The sequence below is a fragment of the Theropithecus gelada genome, chromosome 16 (assembly GCF_003255815.1).
Source record: "Theropithecus gelada isolate Dixy chromosome 16, Tgel_1.0, whole genome shotgun sequence".
Taxonomy (NCBI): Eukaryota; Metazoa; Chordata; class Mammalia; order Primates; family Cercopithecidae; genus Theropithecus; species Theropithecus gelada.
The window spans coordinates 34,656,752-34,675,453 of record NC_037684.1 but is presented as its reverse complement, the minus strand read 5'-3'; the positions used below and the strand labels follow the sequence as shown (position 1 = coordinate 34,675,453).

The window sequence follows — 18,702 nt, the reverse complement described above, 5'->3', positions numbered from 1 at the left end:
GGTGGACCTCTCAGCTGCAGAGACACCAACCTCCCGGGATTTATCTTCTCCACCCATTTCTGAACTGAGTCACCACCGTCTCGGCCGCCCTTGAATCCCTCCTGCTGCAACGCCGCCTGCTCCTGTGAGCGAGGAGGGGCCGGGCAGCTGCTGGGCTCTGGCATCCACAGAATCAGCCGAAACCATAGAAAAGTCTCCTTAGGCTCCATAACTCACTTTCCAGGGCCTTCCCCATCCCTGGCCCAAGGGGATCTGTGCAAAGTGAGCAGGATCCTCTCCCAGGACTGGAACACATTCCCCGGGTTTATTTCCTAATGAATTTAATATACTGATGGAGGTCACTGCCCTCCTCTTTACAGCAATCTTAAGTTCCAAGAGTGATGAAGCCTTCCCATTTACAGAGGATTTTCATATCTGTTATCGTCTTAAACCATCAGGGCAACCCCATAGGGGGAGCCGGAAGGGCTTCTGGGCTTTAGTTTGTAGGAAAACAGCACAGAGGTTATGTGGACGCACTGGAGGTCGCGCAACTTCAAAACCACCTCCTGCCTGCGCGTGCAGATGGGCAAAAGGTACAAAGGCTGCAAACAGGCCCCAGCCTATACCAGGGGACTGGCCAGTCCCCATGCCCAGCTCTCTGCAGACTCCTGCCCCAGAGCAAAGCCCCCATCCACACTTTTATAGGTCCCAAGAAGCAGGGCCTAGAAACCAAGAGCTTGACACGCAGTCGAACTCCGAAGCAGTGTGTGAGTGAAGGAAAGAAAGACAGGTGTTGAAAAGCAGGTGGCTTTGGGAAAGGAGGGGTCTCTGGCAGCACCTCCCTCCCTCCCCGTTTCCAGGCTCTGGGGTGGGGCTGAATGATCCTGAGGCACAGAAGCGGGTGACATGCAAGCGCCGAGAAGTGGGGAGCTCACAACGGCCCTCATCATCCTCTCAGAGCCACCAAGGAGCTACTCCACAGGCCTTCCTGTTGGAATTACAGAACCTACACAAAACCAGAGGTCAAGTCCAGCCCTATCCACCAGGCATCCCAGGAGGAGCCAAGACCCTATGCCCAGTTCCGCCCGGCCACTAAGGCCCTTCTGAAGGGGCATCCTCATCGGGAACCTCTTAGGTCCAGAGGCTCCTACAGAAGCTCTGTTCTCAGAGCTGGTTTCCAGGCAGAGGCTTTCTGGAACATGGCAGGAAATTACATTAACAACTCCAGCCTCCAAAGGACTGGGATCCAGGGAGGTGTAAACAAAGGCAGGAGAGAGACAGAGGGGAGTGAGGAGAGGGGACCCATCACCCATGCAAGTTGGGGGGGGGGTCGCTAAGCGCCTGGCGGCAGATGCCCCAATCGGGAGGCTCCGGAAGAGATGCACGGATCACAGGCTGTCTGGAACTGGTATTTAATATCCTTTTATTAAATTTTCCACAAATCCATGCTGAGAAGCCCCTGGGTAATGACAGCATGTGTGGAGCCGAGCATGGCATGACACCCCGGCCTTGTTCACAGGCCCAGGCTGGGCGGGAGGGCACAGTGTGCAGGCAGACCATTCACTGCCACCTGCCAGGCCCCACCTCGCTCCTGAGTCAGGCCGCACCAGGCCCTTGGGGTTGGAGTGGGGAGGAGTCATCTATTAAGCACCTGCTGTATGCTGAGCATTGTGCCAAGAGCTCTGCAGATGCCACTGCTTTTCTTTCCCACAGCTGCCCTTGGAGACTGCTCCTCTCATCCCAGTTCTTCCCGTCGAAGAGACTGAATAATTGGCCACGCCATGCAGCCGGCACTGGAACCTGAGTCTGCCTGGCTTTGAAATCCCTCTTTTCCTGGTTTCCCAGGGACATTTCTTTTTTTGGGTGGGGGAGGGATGGAGTCTCACTCTGTCACCCAGTCTGGAGTTGTGCAGTGGCAGGATCTTGGCTCACTGCAGCCTCTGCTTCCTGGGTTCAAGTGATTCTCCTGCCTCAGCCTCCTGAGTAGCTGGGATCACAGGCATGCGCCACCACGCCCAGCTAATATTTTGTATTTTTTGGTAGAGATGGGGTTTCGCCATGTTGTCCAGGCTGGTCTCGAACTCCTGAGCTCAGGCAATCCACCTGCCTTGGCCTCCCAAAGTGCTGGGATTACAGGCGAGAGCCACCGTCCCCAGCCCCCTGGGAGATTTCTGGGAGGACAAGCAGGAATTGAAAGCAGAGGCACTCTCTGGGGTGGTCTCGCTCCATTTTGGGCCCAGGAGCCTCGGGGGACCTCCTGCCAGGAGGATAGCACCCATGAGGGCTTTTCCCCAAGAGCCTGAGAGGGAGAATCAGGCGAAACCATTCCCGGAAGACAGAGTCTCAGTGTGGCTCCCTGAGCAGTTGGGCCTGGGCCAGGTTCAAGCTCTCTCTCTTATTGGTCACATCAGCATGATGCAACCTGAGAAACAGCTTGAGAAGACAGCTGGAGAGACAGCCTGAGGGATGGCTGCCGATACCCTGAGACAAATACACCCTGCATCACCCAAACAGAAGCCAGTGACACTGTGACATTTCCAATAACAACCAGAGTTCTGGACAGCATTATTTAGAGAGACAGCAAGGCCTTAAAAGGCACCTAGAAACACCCTGAGAGGTGGCCAGTGACACCTGGAGAGGAGAGTCAGCAGCACCCCCAGGGACAGCCAGTCACACACCGACCGACAGCCACGATAACAGCAAAGCAGCTGGGATGTCCAAAGGACAAATGGGCACAGCTACCCCTGGGGCCCTGACCAGCACTCCCTCTCCGTCCAGTCTGGAGACCTGAGACCAGCAGGCACCCCGCCCTAAGGAGGGTGGCACAGCATGGTACTTGGCAGAGGCCACTCCGCTGTACCCTCAGTGACCTGAATTGAATAAGCAATTAGTGCGCGGCTGACTCTGACACTACCTCGTCCCAGGTGCTGCAGTGCCAGACCCGTCCCGATGCCTCTCTGGGATGGTGGCAATGAGACCTCCCTTCCAAGCTCCCGCCGGTGCCCACTCCATTCTGGCACCTCCTCTCCACTGAAGTTGCCAGAGCTACTCCTCTTACCCCACAGCGGGCACTCACTCCAGTCCCTCAGTCCTCAAAGGGCAGCCCCTGGCCCAGCAGCAGCACACAGAGGAGCTCGCAGAGATCTTGAGGAAAGTGGAATGTGTGCCCTACGCTAGGCCCACGGAATCGGAGCTTCGTTTTAGGAAAAAGCACCTATACAGTTCAGAAGCCCTGGTCCAACCATTGCCCACCTCTCCCCAGACGGTGAGCAATGAACCTTGGCCCACAAACCCAGACCCCAGATTCCGTTTCATGTCCCACCAGTGTGCCCTCCCAGACTGCGCCTGAGGCCCAAGCTCCTGTGCTCAGCAGAGTGTGGGGAAAGGGAATAGAGTGTGTGCAAGTGTCAGGTGGGTAGGGGAAGGTCGGACAGTGGGGAAGGGAGTGAACAGTAGTGGAGGGAGGTGGTGGGGGGAGGAGAGGGTGCTGATACGGGGAGCAGGTGTAGGGGTTGTAATGGGGGCTCAGTGCCATCCCCGGGCCAGCCATGCATGCAACAGGCTCCCCAGTTGCAGGCCTGTTCCCTGGTGGTGCTGGCTGCGGGCAGATCTCCTGGGGTGCCTGGCCTTGGGGTGCCCTCGCAAGTCCCATTTCACAGGTGGACTTCTGCGAATCCATTATCTGCAATACCCCAGGGCGCTGGAGCTTAATTAGGGCTTAGCCCAGGCCCAGAGCTGAGAAACCTACCACTCAATTAATTGGATACTTTCCTCTGCAGTTCTGGGAGGGGTCTGGCGAGGCTGGGGGCTGGCAGAAGGGAATGGCATTTTCACTAATTAAATTAATCGATTACCCAGAGTGCTAGGCACCAGGCCAGCAGGGGCTGCAGAGGAAAGAGGCGGCAGAGCCAGGCATGGATGGGCTGGGGGGTGGGGCAGGTCACTCCCCCAGGTGTACATTACAACCTCCCCTGACCTCACAGGGGAGATGAGAGACAGGGGGCGGCAGGTGAATGGAACATCTCCCGTAGGCCAAGACAGGCCAACACCACCCTTCCATCCCCTGAAGGCAGAGATCTGAATTCCTGGCCACCAGTTTCGGGAACTCGGTGGGGTTAAGTTGCCTCCTCTAGGTCATGCAGCAGGTTCCCGTTGAAACCCAAACCCTAAGGTCTGTGCTATTCCCACTGCAATGCAAAGAGCGGGCTGATGAGACCGGGCTCCTGATCCTCTTCCTTGTCCTAACCCTGCTGGTGGAGAGAGGGAGAGACCCCTGTCCTGGCAGGGGTGGGCGTTGCAGGGCGGGCCGAGGGTGGCTAACCTACTGCCCTTGAGCCTTCGAAGGGTGCTGGGGAAAACGGGGGCTGCCGAGTGTCCCCATCAGCCAACTGAAAGGAAGGGGCTTACATTAGAGCAGGAGAGACAGGTGAAGACCCCGCCCTGATCCTCAGGAGGGTTGAGTGCAGGGCGTGAGGCTGGGACAGACAGTGCGGCCTGCAGCCTGACCTCGTGGCTTAGCTGTACCTCCTCAACACCATCCCTCTCTGGCATGGCGTGTGGTCCTGAGTCGCTGACAGCACTGACCCGCTCTTTTGAGCACCAGCCCCGTTTCCTTTCCTCCCACCTCCTCTACTGTGTGCCAGGCTACGGATTCCCCACATCCCTGAACGGTCTTGCCCGCTGCCACTCCCCCAGCCAAGGCCATCTCCTCTGGCCCAACTAAGTCTGCTAACCTGGAACCCCACCTCCTTCCCTCAGTCCAGGAAGAGCCCTCCTCCCAATCCCAGGACTTCCCAGGTGGGCTCTCCGTGTGGGGGCTTAGTAAGCTGGGGGTGAAGGAAAGTGATTCTTTATCCTTAACTTTGTTTCACGCAGATACCTGGCAGTGGGCAAAGCAGAGCCTGAGCTCCGAAGCCCTGGGTTCCAGGCTCTGACTTACTCTGGCCATGTGATCTTGTGTGAATCAGTCCCCAATTCTGGGTCCCAGTCTGCCCATCTGTAATGTGAATGGGTTGCACTAGATTAGAGTTTCTCACTTTTGCCCCATCAGAAGGCTCCCCTGGGGCACTCATGAAAGACAGATTCCCAGGTCCTCCTTGGACGGTGTGATTTCTTAGGTGTTGGGTGTGGCCCTGGGACCTGTATTTGGACAGGTGCTCTGGGCGATTCCATATACTTTTTTTTTTTTTTTTTTTTGAGACAGAGTCTTGCTCTGTCACCAGGCTGGAGTGCTGTGGTACAATCTCAGATCACTGTAACCTCCACCTCCCTGGTTCAAGTGATTCTCCTGCCTCAGCCTCCTAAGTAGCTGCGATTACAGGGATGCGCCACCATGCTCAGCTAATTTTTGTATTTTTAGCAGAGATGAGGTTTCATCATGTTGGCCAGGATGGTCTCGATCTCCTGACCTTGTGATCTGCCTGCCTTGGCCTCCCAGAGGGCTGGGATTACAGGCATGAGCCACCGCAGCTGGCCACATTTTTTTGTTTTGTTTTGTTTTTTAATGGAGTTTCCCTCTTTTTGCCCAGGCTGGAGTGCAATGGCATGATCTCGGCTCACTGCAACCTCTGCCTCCTAGGTTCAAGCAATTCTCCTGCCTCAGCCTCCTTAGTACCTGGGATTACAGGTGTGCACCACCACACCCGGCTAATTTTGTATTTTTAGTAGAGATGGGGTTTCACTATGTTGGACAGGCTGGTCTCAAACTCCTGACCCCACGTGATCTGCCTCTGGACGATTCTTATAACCAGGCGGGTCTGGGAACCTCAAGATGGGAGGGAGAGTCTCCAAGGTCTCTTCCAGCTCTGATCTTTAGGCGATGGGATTCTTGGGACTGCCTAGGTCAGTCCCTCTCTTCCACAATCAGAAGCCCTGGCTCTCAGACAGCCTGGAGTGTCCCCCCTTCTGCTCTTTGACCCCCGCCCTCCTCAGCACTGAGGGAGACAGCGTCGGTGGCAAAGGAGACCGAGGGCAACAGCAGTTCCAGGATAGATATATTTGTGCCTCTGCCAAAAATCACCCTTCAAAGATTATTCATTGCAGCACCATTTGTAATAACTGAGGACTGAGAATAAAGACTGGTTTAAATAAATTATGGTTCATTTTGTGATATTATGCAAATGCAAAGAGAATGAAGATGCTCTTTATGTACTGATATGGAACCATCTCTAAGATAGATGATTATATGAAAAAAGCAAGGTGTAGACAGTGTGCGTAATATGCAACATTCAGGTAAAAACAAAAAAGAATACGTATATATAATTACTCATGTATGCAGAGAATGTCTCTGGAAGGACACTTATGAAATTGGCAAAATGGTTGCCTCTGGGAGGGAATCCAGTGGCCAGGGATGGGGTGGGAGGGGACATTGTATTCCCATTTGTACCTTCTGAGTTCTGTGTAAGCAACATCTGCTCAGAAACATTTAACATTTTAAAAGGCTTTCCAAGGGCTTTTTCAAACTGCACTGCTACCTCCACCCCATCCCTGGTTCCCATACAGCCCCGTGGCTGGAACTGGATGTATCTGTCAGGCGTGTGTGGTGGAAAAGGGTGGGACTCCTGTGACCGAGTCTGGTCTCCCTTTGCACCTCCAGGACAGTCCCATGCCCAGTGCAAGCAGCTGCCCGATGAGCACAGGGGGAAGGAAGGAAGGAACAAGGACCCATCTCATCACCATCAGAGCTTGCCCAGTGCCCCATTGGTCCAGCCCGCCCTCGAGGGTGCCTGCTCATGGGCCATTTCCAAGTCAACAGCTCCAGCTCCCCAGTCAGCTTCGCTAGGACAGGGCCTTGACATTAGCCTCTGGCTCCCTGACTCCAAGAAGCAGGCACAAAACTCTGCTGGGGACCCTGGACCCCCCTTCACATGGGCAGCCTCATTCGGCTCAGCCTCACCTCCTCATTGAGGATCTCCTGGCACTCGGAGTAATTCACGCGGGCGGCCCAGCTGCCATTGGCCAGGCACTCCCGGTAGCCATTGTCTGGAAAAGGAAGAGAGAGGCAGTGATGGCAGGGCAGCCCGGGCCCCTCTCTGGCCATCCTGGCCCAGATGGATGCATCGATGGATCTGTAGATGGCCAGCACAGGCACCTGCTGGCTGGGGGCTGTGAAGCTGGGGAGAAGGGCTTCCTTACCACCCCCATCTTCCTGCCTCTTTCTGCCCACTGGCCTCCAGCAGGGGTTGGTGGCTCTCCCGATGCCCACCTGTGGACCTGGCTCTGCCCATTCAAGCTGGCACAATCATGCCCACAGGACTGGCCCGTGGACAGGCTTGGCCAGCTCCCTGGGCTGTTTCCTTTCAAGTCCTTATGTGGTGGCAGATGACAGGAAGGTGCTCTTCTGAGAAATCTCCTGTTCAGGGGTCTTGTAAGACAGCAAAAAATGGTGAGACCTCATGAGTCAATTTTCACGAGGCTGGGCATGACACGGTGGAAGGGTATGCGGTGACAGCTCACGTGGCAGGTGGCATGACAGGGCTTCTTGTGGTAGAGCCATCTCACAGAGGCTGCCGTGGGAGGTCCTCCCTGGCCGTGCTGCACATGGGGGCTCAGAGTTCACGGGGCAGATCTTGGGGAAGGTCCCCAGGGGGGCACTTCTCCATAGCAGTCCTGTGTTGGAAGGTTGTGGTGGGTGGGTGGGGGGAATATCCATGATGGAGGTCTCTTGGACAGAAAATGACAGGTGACAGGCATGTGTGGAGAGATGTCATCACTCAGGTCTGCCACAGCTGCTCCTAGACTGGCCCATGTCACTCAAGGAAGAAGGCAGCAGAGTGGTCCAGGGACATATGGAGGTTCATGCAGTCACCGGCCTGGATTGTGGCCCAGAACCTGTCACCTTCTAAGGAGATGGGGAGGGGCCCTGTGAGTCGAATTGATGTCTGACTTTAGAGCCCTGGGATGGGCAGAGCTGCCCAACGTGTTCCCCTCGCCCTCCTTCCTGCCTACCAGGCTCGAGCTCCAGAGTCCTGAAACCCAGCTGGGAAGGGACAGCACGAGTTCTAAATTCCATCTCATCTTCTCTGCTGGCAGAGGTCGCCCCACCCCACCCCGTACCCGGCTCTGGCCTCAGTAGCTCTAAACATGCTTCCTTGAGTTAATTCTGGCTCTGACTCCAGGCAGAACTGCCTGGCAGAGAAATGAAGCCCTGAGCATCTCCCCTGGAGTCTCCCTCACTGTAGGCCTTCCTGTGGCTCCCACTGGCCCTTGGGGCTGGAAGAGGGCTGGGAAAGCTGCTGGAGTCCCAGTCCTTGAGTCTGGAGCCCCATGGGGTAGAACCCTGTGAGGGTCTGGAGGCTGGGGCCCTGGGGCCAGCCCAGCTGCTGCTGTGCTGCGTGAGTGACCTCTGGGGACCCCTTCTCATTTATAAAAGGAGGGGCTGGACCAGCTGATCCCCAAGGGACCATCCAGCCTGGGAGTTGCCTCTGCTGGCAGCATCAGGACAAGAGGGTGATGATAGGGAGCCTGTCCTGGCCTCCCGGGCTGAAAGGTAGCCGTGGCCTCTTCTCTCTCGCTCTCCTCCCGTCCATTCCCCTCCTAGGTCCCTCTGCTGAGGAGCTGCTCAGCTACAGCTGGCCAGTGGGAGATCTGGCTAAATGGATTCTTAAGGCTCTTCCATGTCAGTGGACTGCAGTCTCGGGGAGCCTCAGGCCCTTGGGCAGAGTTGGTGAAGAGGCTGCTGATTCTCTCCTAATTGCTAAATGAGGGATGAGTTACCGGAGGGCTGAGGCTCACCCAGCAGGTTTTCAGGGAGGTCTGAGGGGAGGGGGAGGCGAGGAACCACGGCAACCCAGTGTCTCTGCCATGGCTGGGAAGTCCCGGGACCACAGACCGCTCTGAAATACCTCCAAGGAAAGGGGCTTGGGGACAGAGATCTGGTTGGCCGGGGCCCGGGGGTGGTGGGATAGGGTGGGGTGGTTCTTGAGTTAAGAGGCAGCATGGAGTAGTGCTAAGAGTGTGGCCCCTGGACCCAGACAGTCTAGGGTCAAATCCTGGCACTACCTTCCACTAGCTGTGTGACCTTGGGCAAATCCCGCAACTTGTCAGTTTCCTCCTCTGTAAGTTAGAGCCTCTGAACAGCGGCTCCTACTTCAAGAATTGAGTATTTTTAGTTAACATGCACAAGGTGCTTGGAACTGTACCTGGCATGTGATGTTGGCTGTTATTTTTATTTTTATTGTCTTGGAGCTATATTTATATAACCTTACACGAGACTCAGAGCGTGTCACTTGTCCCCATCAAAGGGTACTGGTGGATATTGTGGGAGAAACCCCCTTTGCTCAACACCCTTGCCCCCCATGGCATGTGAGGGAGAGCCAGGAGTCCCGCCAGAGGCTGCGTCACCCAGAGAAAGCAGGCTTTGATGGGAGAAAGGAGGTGATCTGAAAGAAAGCAGGCCCAACAAGCAGGGAGCCGCTGCCAGGGAGGATGCGACCTCCTTGTCTTTAATTGCTGAGCTGAGCAGTCCTCCCAAAGAATCACGGGAAAATGGATATTTTTGGAAATGCTTCCCATCCCTTTGAAGATCGGATGCAGCAGGAGGGAGGGCATTAGGGAGAAGGCCTAGACGTCCTGGCAGCAACTCATCAGTAAATGGATTAATTAGTGCTTAATGATGAGGTGCAGCTCTGGGTACCCACTTGCGACTGATTGCATGGGCGTGCTCCACCTCATCTGGCGCTGGAGGCACCTGGAAAGGGGTCTTCCAGCCCTGTCCTGACAGATTGACCCCATGTCGAGGGGCCATCACCCCAGCTCCTTTCCTGGGATCACAGAGGGAAGCGCACGGGAGCCTAGAGAGCACCACACCCAATCCTCCTACCCATTCTGCAGGTGGAGAAACTGAGGCCCAGAGAAGGTCTGTGCCAAGGGCTCCTTAACCAGCTTCACATGCAGCTGGAATGAGAACCTAGGACTCCTGGCTGCCACTTCAGGCAGGGCCAGCAAGTGAAGCGTGTGCCCAGGCACTGAGGGCTGGAAATGTTTATTTGGAGCATGTCAAGTAACCCTTTGCAACGGGAGTAGAGGGAACTCATGGCGGGTGGTCAGGGCTGGCTGCAAAAGGCGACAGGGCCATGACTACAGAAAGCCGGGCAGGTCCCACCCAGGAGCACAGGCCTGACCGCGGAGGCCACAGAAGAGTGGATTCCAAGTGAAGGAGTGACCGATGCAGATCTGAAACCTGAGACTGGGCAGTGGCGCTGGGGAGTGGGGGCAGGTAGGGCCAGACACGAGAATCACTCTGGAAGTGGACATGACAGGATCTGGTGCCTCCTCCCGGAAGCCCCTCTGATGTGCAGATGCTGCCTCCTTCCTAGGGGCTCCAGAAGGACTCAGCCCCCAGCATCGTAAGAGTTCTCGTCCCTGGGCTGTGACCCTGCCTCCAGGCTCTGAGACCTCTGATAGATTATTAGCCTCTCTGTGCCTCAATTTCCTTATTATAAGATGGGCCTGACTATATTGGGGGCTGGCCAACTGTGCACCCCTTGGACTGACCTGGCCAAGAGGCCCTTCTTCCTTTCTGCACTTCCTCCCCTTGGTCCCCAAGCCCCTCCCAGTGTGTCTTCTCCCTCTCCCAGGTCCCTCCCATGGCCAGGACACGGTACAGACACACGAGGTTACTGGATCTGGCTGCCCCAGCCTCCTGCCCGGCCCTGGCCTCCCAGGTCATTCCCTGGGGAGCCACTCTCTGGCTGGGTCTTCCCACTCCTCTCCTGTAGCCCCTAAATCTAAACCCCCAAATCCATCTGGTAGAGGAAAGAGGGGCAGAAAAAGGAATTCTGGAGTTTTTGAGCTGGGAGACATCTTAGAAGCCAAGCCATCTGGCCCTCTCCATCCTCAGGTGAGGGGCCGAGGGCCAGACAATGTGCTGCGAGGTCACACAGTGAGTCTTGGAGTAAACTACATGGTGTCTGGGCTCACCCCTGTGCCCTCTTGGGGCTCTGAGTTCAAGACCACCAGGACCCAAGGGTACACACAGGAGGCCCCAGTTGCAGGGATCAGGCCCCCAGCCTCCCCTCAGGTAGGTTAGGGCCCCTGGCCCACAGCTGTTGCTCTCTTGATAAGCAGGGACCTGGGTCATTGACAGGAGAGGGCAAATTAATTCTGAGAGTGGCAGGCGGAATAGCAGGGAGCTGCAAAGCCCAGCCATGGGGGTTCTGGGCCTCCGGGGAGCCAGGTGTTTACATGAGGATCAAGTATCCGATGGAGCCTGGGTCAATCCCGTCCTGTCCCCACTCCACCTATGAATCCAGGATGCAAGCTGAGCCCCTGCCTGTGCATCTAAAACTCTGGGTCCCCTGCCTCCTGGCTGGAGGGCCGGGGTAGGCCTCAGAACCTCTCGACTCAGGGTTCTTATCCACACAGCTGGGGCTCGGATGATTCCTGCCCTGCTTCACGGTATTACAGCAGGCTCAAACAGACTAACCTGAAGTTTAATGGCAGAAGGAAGTGCTAGGCAGACGTGGATGCAAATTCCAGCTTCACCCCTTACCAGCTGCCAATGGGGCAAGTTCCCTAACCTCCCTGAGCCTCAGGGGCCTTAGTTATAGGAGGCGTGATAGTGTCTTGCAAGGGTATTGTGAGAATCACCAGTAATGAGCATAGGACACTTGGGAGAATACAGCGCTGACCTTTGGAAAACAGGGGCGATCCCCACAAGAGGTATTACTGTTATTGGCATCACCATTCTTACTTCCCCCACCTCCAAGCTCTTCCCATCCTGTCCCACCTCCCAGCAGATGGTCCACCCTCCACTTCTTCCTTACTTGTGGTGTTGTAGCGGACACCATAGAAAAAGGCAGGGCAGGGCCGAACAACTAGCTGCCCTGCAGGGCTGCGGGGCCAGCAGGTGCCAATGAGGTCCACGGATGCGTTGCACTGCAGTCCTGGGGGCAGAGATGACTGGTAAGGCACAGCAAGATATCCGGCCAAGGCCCCAAGCAGGCAGAGGACATTCCAGAGTTCTGCCCACCTCCCCACTGGTTCCCACTCACACCAACTAGGGACAGGATGACAACAATGACCAGTGCAGAAATGAGCTCATCCTATGCAAAGAAGACACAAGGGGAAGAAATCTGAATCTGATGCTATGGTACTAGGGAGCCAGCATGGATTCCAGAGCAGAGGAGGAACAGAAATGGCTGGAGGTGGTGTTAAAAGCTAAGGTCCTGGCATTTAGAAGAAGCTTGGGCATGCTTCTGGTCCCCTGCTCCGTAGCCTGAGGACTCTTCCTTGGCCCCTCACATGGTGATAGCCTGGAGCTCTGAGATATCACAGGAACACCCTGGAACAGACCCATCCAACCACTGATCCAGCCCCTCACGTGTCTCTGCAATCAAACCACATCTACCCTGGCCCTGCAGGGAAGAACCAGCTGAATAAAGTTGGCCCTTCTTCCGGCTGGCCTGTTTCTCCTTCCAGCTGGCCTGTTCCTTCTTCCGGCTGGCCTGTTCACCACACTTACTGACCATACATTGTGTGTACTTTGTTCTGTGCAGAGCCCTAGGACAGGACTGACGGAGAAGTGAGCTATGGAGAGGAAAGGGAGGGAGACACCATCTGGGGGAGTGGAAAGGGCACTGAACTGGGAGTCTGGACCCACGGCTTCAGAATGGGCTGTGCCACTAATTTGCTGTGTGACCATAGGCAAGTCACTTGCCCTCTCTGGGTCCTAGTGTCTTGTCTTCATCTATAATAAAATAAAGTGGTTGAACCAGATCAGAAATTCTTAATCTCAGCCCACTGGAAACTTCAACAGTTCGCAGAGACCCTGAATATAATGAAAATATTGGTGTACACATGCATTTTAATGGGGAAAGCAGCCCATGGCTTTCATTAGATTCTCAAAGGGGTCTGTGACTCAAAGAGAGATAAACACCCGACCTAGAAAGAGGATGTCAAAGGCCCCTTCCAAATATTTGCTTTTTGGAGGGGAGAGACAGAGAGAGAGAGAGAGAGAGAGAGAGAGGATGTTGGGGCAGAGTTGAGGCGCCAGTGACACTTCAGGAGGGGAGGGCGGGTATGGCCTCCAAAGGGTGGGGACTGGCACAGTCCTGGCACCCCCTTGAGGCTGCCCCTTCTTTCTCTGCCTTTTAGTGCCTCCCTCTGAGTGAGGCTGGCACAGCAGTCCTCTTCAGCCCTAGTGTCTCCAGGTTAATAACCTAGAATTGGCACAAGCGTGGACGGACAAGCCAGGGAGGGCCAGGAACCATGAACCAGTGTGGGTGGGGGCAGCCTCTTCGGGCTTGGGCCGAGGCCCTAGCAGCTGCCAAGCCCTGGCTGGGGCCCGCCTGCCATCTCCTCCCCAAATTAGCTTGTCCCCAATCTCTCAGGAAACAGCGCTGGGTTAAATTGGCTTCCTTTCCCTGTTGGACTCAGGGCAGTGCCGAGCAGCACTTGTACCAAATGCTGGTTTTTCTTTCTAATCAAAGCTATTCATAGGGCATTTGTGCAAATCAGGACTCAAGGGGCAGAGGTCTTCAGGCCAAGTGGCTTAATTGAAAGAGAAAGAAATCTGGATTGGGGCTTAATGGACACGAGGTGACTGCGGGCCAGGCGGCTGGAGTGGGCCAAGCCCAGGTGCTGTGCCACAGCGGAGTCTCTGTGAATGTCATCACGGAGTGGCAGTGGAAACACGGGAGTGATGAAGCGGGGCCATCCGAGGCAAGGGCGTGCCAGGCTGGGATTTTAACCTGTCCTAGATCCTGCTGACAGTGTTGAGCCCGGGGACAGGGACTTGGGTAGAGAGCTGGGAGCATGTGGTCGTGGGGAGGGGAGGATTGTATAGGGGCCACGCCCTGCTGTTTCAAAGCTCTTCTTCATCTATTTCGTTTGATCTTCATACATCCAGCAATGTCATTATTTCCTTTTCACAGAGGAAGAAATTGAGGCCCAGGGAAGTTAGGTGACTTTTCCAAGGTCATGGGTCAATGGGTGAAAGAACCAAGTCTCATAGGCAGGTATTTTGGACTCTAAATCTAGTGCTCTTTCCATTATGCCACATTGTGAGTCAGTCATGGAGGTGATGGACAGTTAAGGGGGCAGCAGGAAGGCAGCAGCGTTTGTCGAGGGCTGACTGTGTGCCAGGCACATGTCAGCTGCATGACATATGCCATCTCATTTAATGGCACCATTGTACCTTCCTCAGTAGCTTGCTCATTCACTCCTCACTCATTCATACACACTATCTGGTGAGCTAGGCTTAAATGTAATGTTCCATGTGGCAGCGTCTGGAATGAACACACGGAATACACCCTCTCTGTCAGTGTGGCACCTGCCCTCCCTTCTTCCCTTCCACGGCCAGTCTTCTCGCGACTTGCTTTCGCAAGGCACGAAGGGCAGGAAAGGACTGGGCACCCGCCACAACCAGGACCAGGCCAGAGCCGAGGCAGAAGCCAGCCACTCAGGATGGGCCTTCTGGCCTAGAGAACCTGCACCGGCCACTGCTGGGAGCTCTAAGGGCTCTAACCAAAGGCCTGACTCCGTCCACAGCTGGCCAGGGACGTGCAGACCTTCAAGGGGCAGGCAGGTCAGAAGCCATTTGCCCCTCCTCTGTAGTATGGTTCCCAGCCACCTAGTATGCCACCGTGGGTGCTAATTCTCTCTTGTTTTACAGATAAGAAAACTGAGGCCAAGGTGGTCAAATGGCTTATTCCAGGACAATCAGTAAGCAAAGAAACTGAGACAGGAGTGGATTTTCAATGCTCATCTTTTGATGCCAGCTCAGGGTGCTGCCCACAGCTGCACAGCTGGCCCTGATCTGGGCAGCTGCCCATTGAGTGTAGAGCTGCACCCCGGTCTCGGCCACTCCAGTTCCCCAGCAGCGCCGCGCCTCCCCCTCCCTCCTGACCCCCGCAGCTCAGAAGGATGCGTAGAGAGGGCGCCCGGGACACAGCATCGGTGGCGATCTTTACATTAAGAGCCCAAAAAATCCTGGAAGGAATTGAAAGTCTGTGTGAGACGGCAAGAAAGGGAGAGAGAGGCTGCAAGAACGGGGAGGAGAAGTCAAATGAAAAGGGACGAGGAGACAAAGTTCCCCCTTCCCCAGTGAAAGGTCAGCACTCCCACGGGGGTCAGGTGCTGGGGGGCGGGTCGGGGAGGGGGCGTGGCCAGAGGCGCGAGGGCCTCAGCCGTGAGTGGAGTTAGAGGGGAGGGGACCTAGAGGTCAAGGGCAGGGACCAGGCAGCAGGACAGGGCTTCAGGCGCCACACTCCTGGCCAGTTGGCATTGTCCACTGGACTTCCCGGCCTGGGACGGCCTTGTGGGCTTGGTGCCTTCCCACAATGCCTCGGGGTCCTGCCCTCTCTGGGCCTTAGTGTCTCTGTGTCTGAAATCCCCACAAGGGATTTCAGATCGCCGTCCTGCGGACAACCGGTCCGGGGAGGAGAGTGGTTGGGGGTGGGGGGTCCCTGGGATCCGGTAGGGACAAGGCCTCAGAAGGGAAATGGTGTATAGGACTTGAGGGAGAACATTAGTTGGACACTGCTATAATATATACCAGGCACTGTGAAGGGTGCTTTGCATGACGCAATTCATGTCACTCATTTAAGCCACCTGACTACACCGAGGAGGAGAAAACAGACAGAGAGGCAGGGAGGTGGGAGGCCAAGTGGGCCAGGAGAGAGGTGGAGAGAGAGAGGAAAGACGAGGGAGAAGACACTAAGGAAGAAATAGGGAGAGGCAGGTGGAAAGTCAGGAGAAGGAGGCACAGAGAAAGATCATTTCACAGGTGCTGGGGACAGAGAGGGTGTTCATGCCCTAGTTGGGAAGGGGAGAAGGCAGGAAGTCAGTTTCTGGGTCACTCAGCTGGATGGCTATAAGGACCTCAAGGACCTTCTGATTCTTGGGCCAATGTCCCCTCCCTCCAGTCCCAGTGCCACAAAAGCCTGACCTCTTCTGCTCTCCTGGCAGGTGGAGGTATTTTCCCACTCAGCTGTCATAGTCCTGGGATGAGGAGGAATTTGGACCACAGTAATCCAACCTTGCAAATAGCCAAGCCAGTTTACCAGCCAGCTGCACAAAGGCAGAGGTGCTGTTAGATGCCAATGCCCCCTGACAGCTCCCTGTCCTGCAGTGCCTCTCCTGGTCAATTAAGGAATAGTGGCTTTGCTCTTTATTTAACAAGTACAGTTGTTTCTCCATATCCATAGGTTTTGGGGAAAAGTACTGAACATGTACAGACATTTTTTCTTGTCATTATTCCCTAAACAGTACAGTATAGTAACTGTTTATATTTATATAACGTTTATATTGTATTAGGTATTAGAAATAATCTAGAGATGATCTGAAGTATACAGGAGGATGTGCATAGGTTACATGCAAATACTACTCCATTTTATATCAGTGACTTGGACATCCCTGCATTTTGATATCCATGGGGAGTTCTGGAACCAGTCTCCCATGGATACCAAGAGACAGCTGTTATTTACTGACTACCTAAGAAATGTTCAAGGGGCTTGGGATATAATAATGAATAAAATAAATGCCCTGTCCTCATGGTGCTTACATTCTAGTGGGGAGGCAGCAAACACACACACACACACACACACACACAGTCACACACACATTTCTGTTAACCAATGAGAAATACTATGGAGAAAAGCTAAGCAGTGCAAAGAGATAAAGGCTGACAAAGGTGCTCTTTTAGTGTGGTGTCTTCTAAATTACTACCAATTAAGCAGATAACTAAAGGAAGTGAGGGAGAAAACCTGGGGGGAAAGTGTTCTCGGCAGAGGCAACTGTGAGTAGGAGGGCCCTGGAAGAGGTGTGAGCTTGGTGTGTCTGAGGTGTCAATGTCCCTCTTGCTCTGTGGCTCACTCCCTCATTTACAGGGCAGGTAGATGCATTCAGGGTCTTTCCTGGCTGGGGATGTGGGAGTAGAACCAACCCACTCACCAGCCCTGGTCACCACAGGCCTTCAGGTTGGGGGTGAGCTGGAGGGAGTCAAGTGGGCTAAAGTAATGCAAAAACCGGTTCTATATCTTTCTCCTTCCCCACACATGCACAGAACAAATGCATGGGAACCGCATTCTGCTCAGACTGCCTCAAATCCCTGCAAAGCGAGAGCAGAGGAGAGGGGGCAGTGTGGAGGGCTCCACCTGCCAGGGAAGAAACCCTGCCGGGTCAGGGTCCTAGGAGGGCTGCTTTAATGAACAGGTAAGAATCCTTTGAAGGTGGCCTATTTAATGCTGTGCACAATCGGGCACTGGCTTCTTCCCCCAAGTAGGTTACACAGTTTGCCTCCCATCAGGCTCAGGGTCCACATGTGCTTGGCAGATCCGCCCATGGTGGATAACTTCAGAGGAAGCTGGAACCTGGCTCTGTCTCAGTTATGTTGGGTCTCCCATCAGCGGCTTCTGGATGTGGGCACTTGGCAGCAGCCCTGTGGCTGGGAAGCCCTTCCCCCTATTTGGCTTAAAATCAGGAGGGGGACTCAGCCCAGGCTGTCCAGAGGGGGAGCAGCCAGGTGGCCCAAGGGCAGCCTGTGAAACACACATTCTTGCCCAGTCAGAGGAATGTGCTATGGGATGAATGGGCAGGGCCTCTGCCTGGGTCCCCTGGCATGGAGAGGGTGGCAGAAACCTTGTCTTTGCTCAGCCATCTCATGGCTGAGCTGCCTTCTCTTTGGCTGGGCAGAGAAGAAAGATGCCTGTGTAGGGTGTGTGATCCATCAGGACAAGAGGATGGCCCTCCTGTCCTGCGGGTTTGTGGGCTCTTCACTTTTGCCTTCCCAGCAGCTAGTACAATGCCAGGCATACAGGAGGCATGGAGGAGAATATGGGGCCATGTGCACACCTAGTGTGGGTGTGGGTGGCACTGCAGGGGTGGCACTGCACCCCTAGATGGCTGACTACACCGGGCCCTGGGCACTCTGGCTCTGAGTGGCCACATAACGCGGTGCTGGTGGCAAAATCTGAAATCAGACCCACATGGTTTATATCCTGCAGCCACTGCTTAGTAGAAGCTTAGTGTGTTTGGGCAACTTGTTTAACTTATCTGAGCCTTAGGTTCCTCTACTGTAAAATGTGGATAAAAATATTTCCTGACTACAGTATTATAATGATTGAATGAGATTAAAGCACTTGGAATGGTTTCCAACACATAGTGGCCACTAAATAAATATTAGCTATTATTATTGTTATTCTTATTTGAGACAGAGTCTCGCTCTGTTGCCCAGATTGGAGTGCAGTGGTGTGATCTCGGCTCACTGCAACCCTGGCCTCTCAGGCTCAAGCGATTCTCATGCCTCAGCCTCCTGAGTAGCTGGGATTATAGGCGCCCACCACCACGCCTGGCTAATTTTTTATTTCTATTTTTAGTAGAGACGGGGTTTCACCATGTTGGCCAGGCTGGTCTCGAACACCTGACCTCAAGTGATACTCCGGCCTCGGCCTCCCAAAGTGCTGGGATTACAGGCGTGAGCCACCACGCCTGGCCTAGCTATTATTAATTATCATTCACTACCTTAAGACCAGAGATGATAACTGATGACCCCAGGTAATTGTCAACTCAGATTCTATTTGTCTGTGATGTCATTAGTAAATAATTCTATTACTTTCTGGCATTGTCATACTCATGCCATGATTTTATGAGTCGCCAAGTCTGTGGTCTGCCACATGATAGGCCTCAGCCCTGGGGACCCACTCTCTCCCGGTTCCTGGCATGAGGCATGTGAAAGGCCCCCCCAAAGGCCCTGGCTCAGTGCCAGCTGCCCCAGCCAGACAC

General features: G+C 54.7%; 1 protein-coding gene across 6 annotated transcripts in view; it reads right to left on the bottom strand.

Moving 5' to 3' along the window:
• CRHR1 (corticotropin releasing hormone receptor 1) overlaps positions 1-18,702 on the bottom strand; it is a 50,859-nt gene that overhangs the window by 7,007 nt on the left and 25,150 nt on the right. For 3 of the 6 annotated variants that reach the window (XM_025362102.1, XM_025362103.1, XM_025362105.1), the window contains exons 3-4: positions 11,745-11,864; positions 6,875-6,960 (exon numbers count right to left, since the gene is read on the bottom strand). The exons of 1 other annotated variant lie outside the window; for it this stretch is intronic. In XM_025362102.1, coding sequence (XP_025217887.1) covers positions 6,875-6,960; positions 11,745-11,864 — 206 coding nt within the window. The remainder of the gene's footprint in view (positions 1-6,874; positions 6,961-11,744; positions 11,865-18,702) is intronic. 2 more of the 6 variants (XM_025362106.1, XM_025362107.1) reach the window with 2 other exon arrangements.